Below are 361 nucleotides of genomic sequence, written 5' to 3'. Positions count from 1 at the left end.
GAGAGAGAGAGAGAGAGAGAGAGAGAAACCCAGGCTGAGACAGAGAGAGACAGACAGACAGAGACACGGAGGGAGATTCGAGATGAAGAGGGAGGTGGGGGAGAGAGAGACCATTAGAAGCGGTAGCTGGAGTGCCCCCGAGGCCTGATACCCGCTGCACCCCGAGACCCACCGTGACCAGGGCTGCCCCCCATTCCCGCAGCTTGGGCAGCAGCCTGTGTGCCAGGTTCACACGCTCCTGGACGCCCGTGCGGATCTTCACTGTCAGCGGCACATCCAGCACCTGCGGGGTGAGTGCGGTCAGCAGGGCGCAGAGCCGGGTGGGGGAGGTGGGGACGGGTGGGGGAGGTGGGGACGTCTT

General features: G+C 64.5%; 1 protein-coding gene across 1 annotated transcript in view; it reads right to left on the bottom strand.

Moving 5' to 3' along the window:
- The window catches only part of DUS3L (dihydrouridine synthase 3-like), a 5,056-nt gene that overhangs the window by 1,354 nt on the left and 3,341 nt on the right, over positions 1–361 (bottom strand). The window contains 1 exon segment of the mRNA XM_006764245.2: positions 173–333. Within this exon segment, the coding sequence (XP_006764308.1) occupies positions 173–333 (161 nt within the window).

This window comes from Myotis davidii, unplaced genomic scaffold (assembly GCF_000327345.1).
Source record: "Myotis davidii unplaced genomic scaffold, ASM32734v1 scaffold341, whole genome shotgun sequence".
Taxonomy (NCBI): domain Eukaryota; kingdom Metazoa; phylum Chordata; class Mammalia; order Chiroptera; family Vespertilionidae; genus Myotis; species Myotis davidii.
The sequence above is the reverse complement of the archived record's forward strand: the minus strand, read 5'-3'. Positions and strand labels throughout refer to the sequence as shown.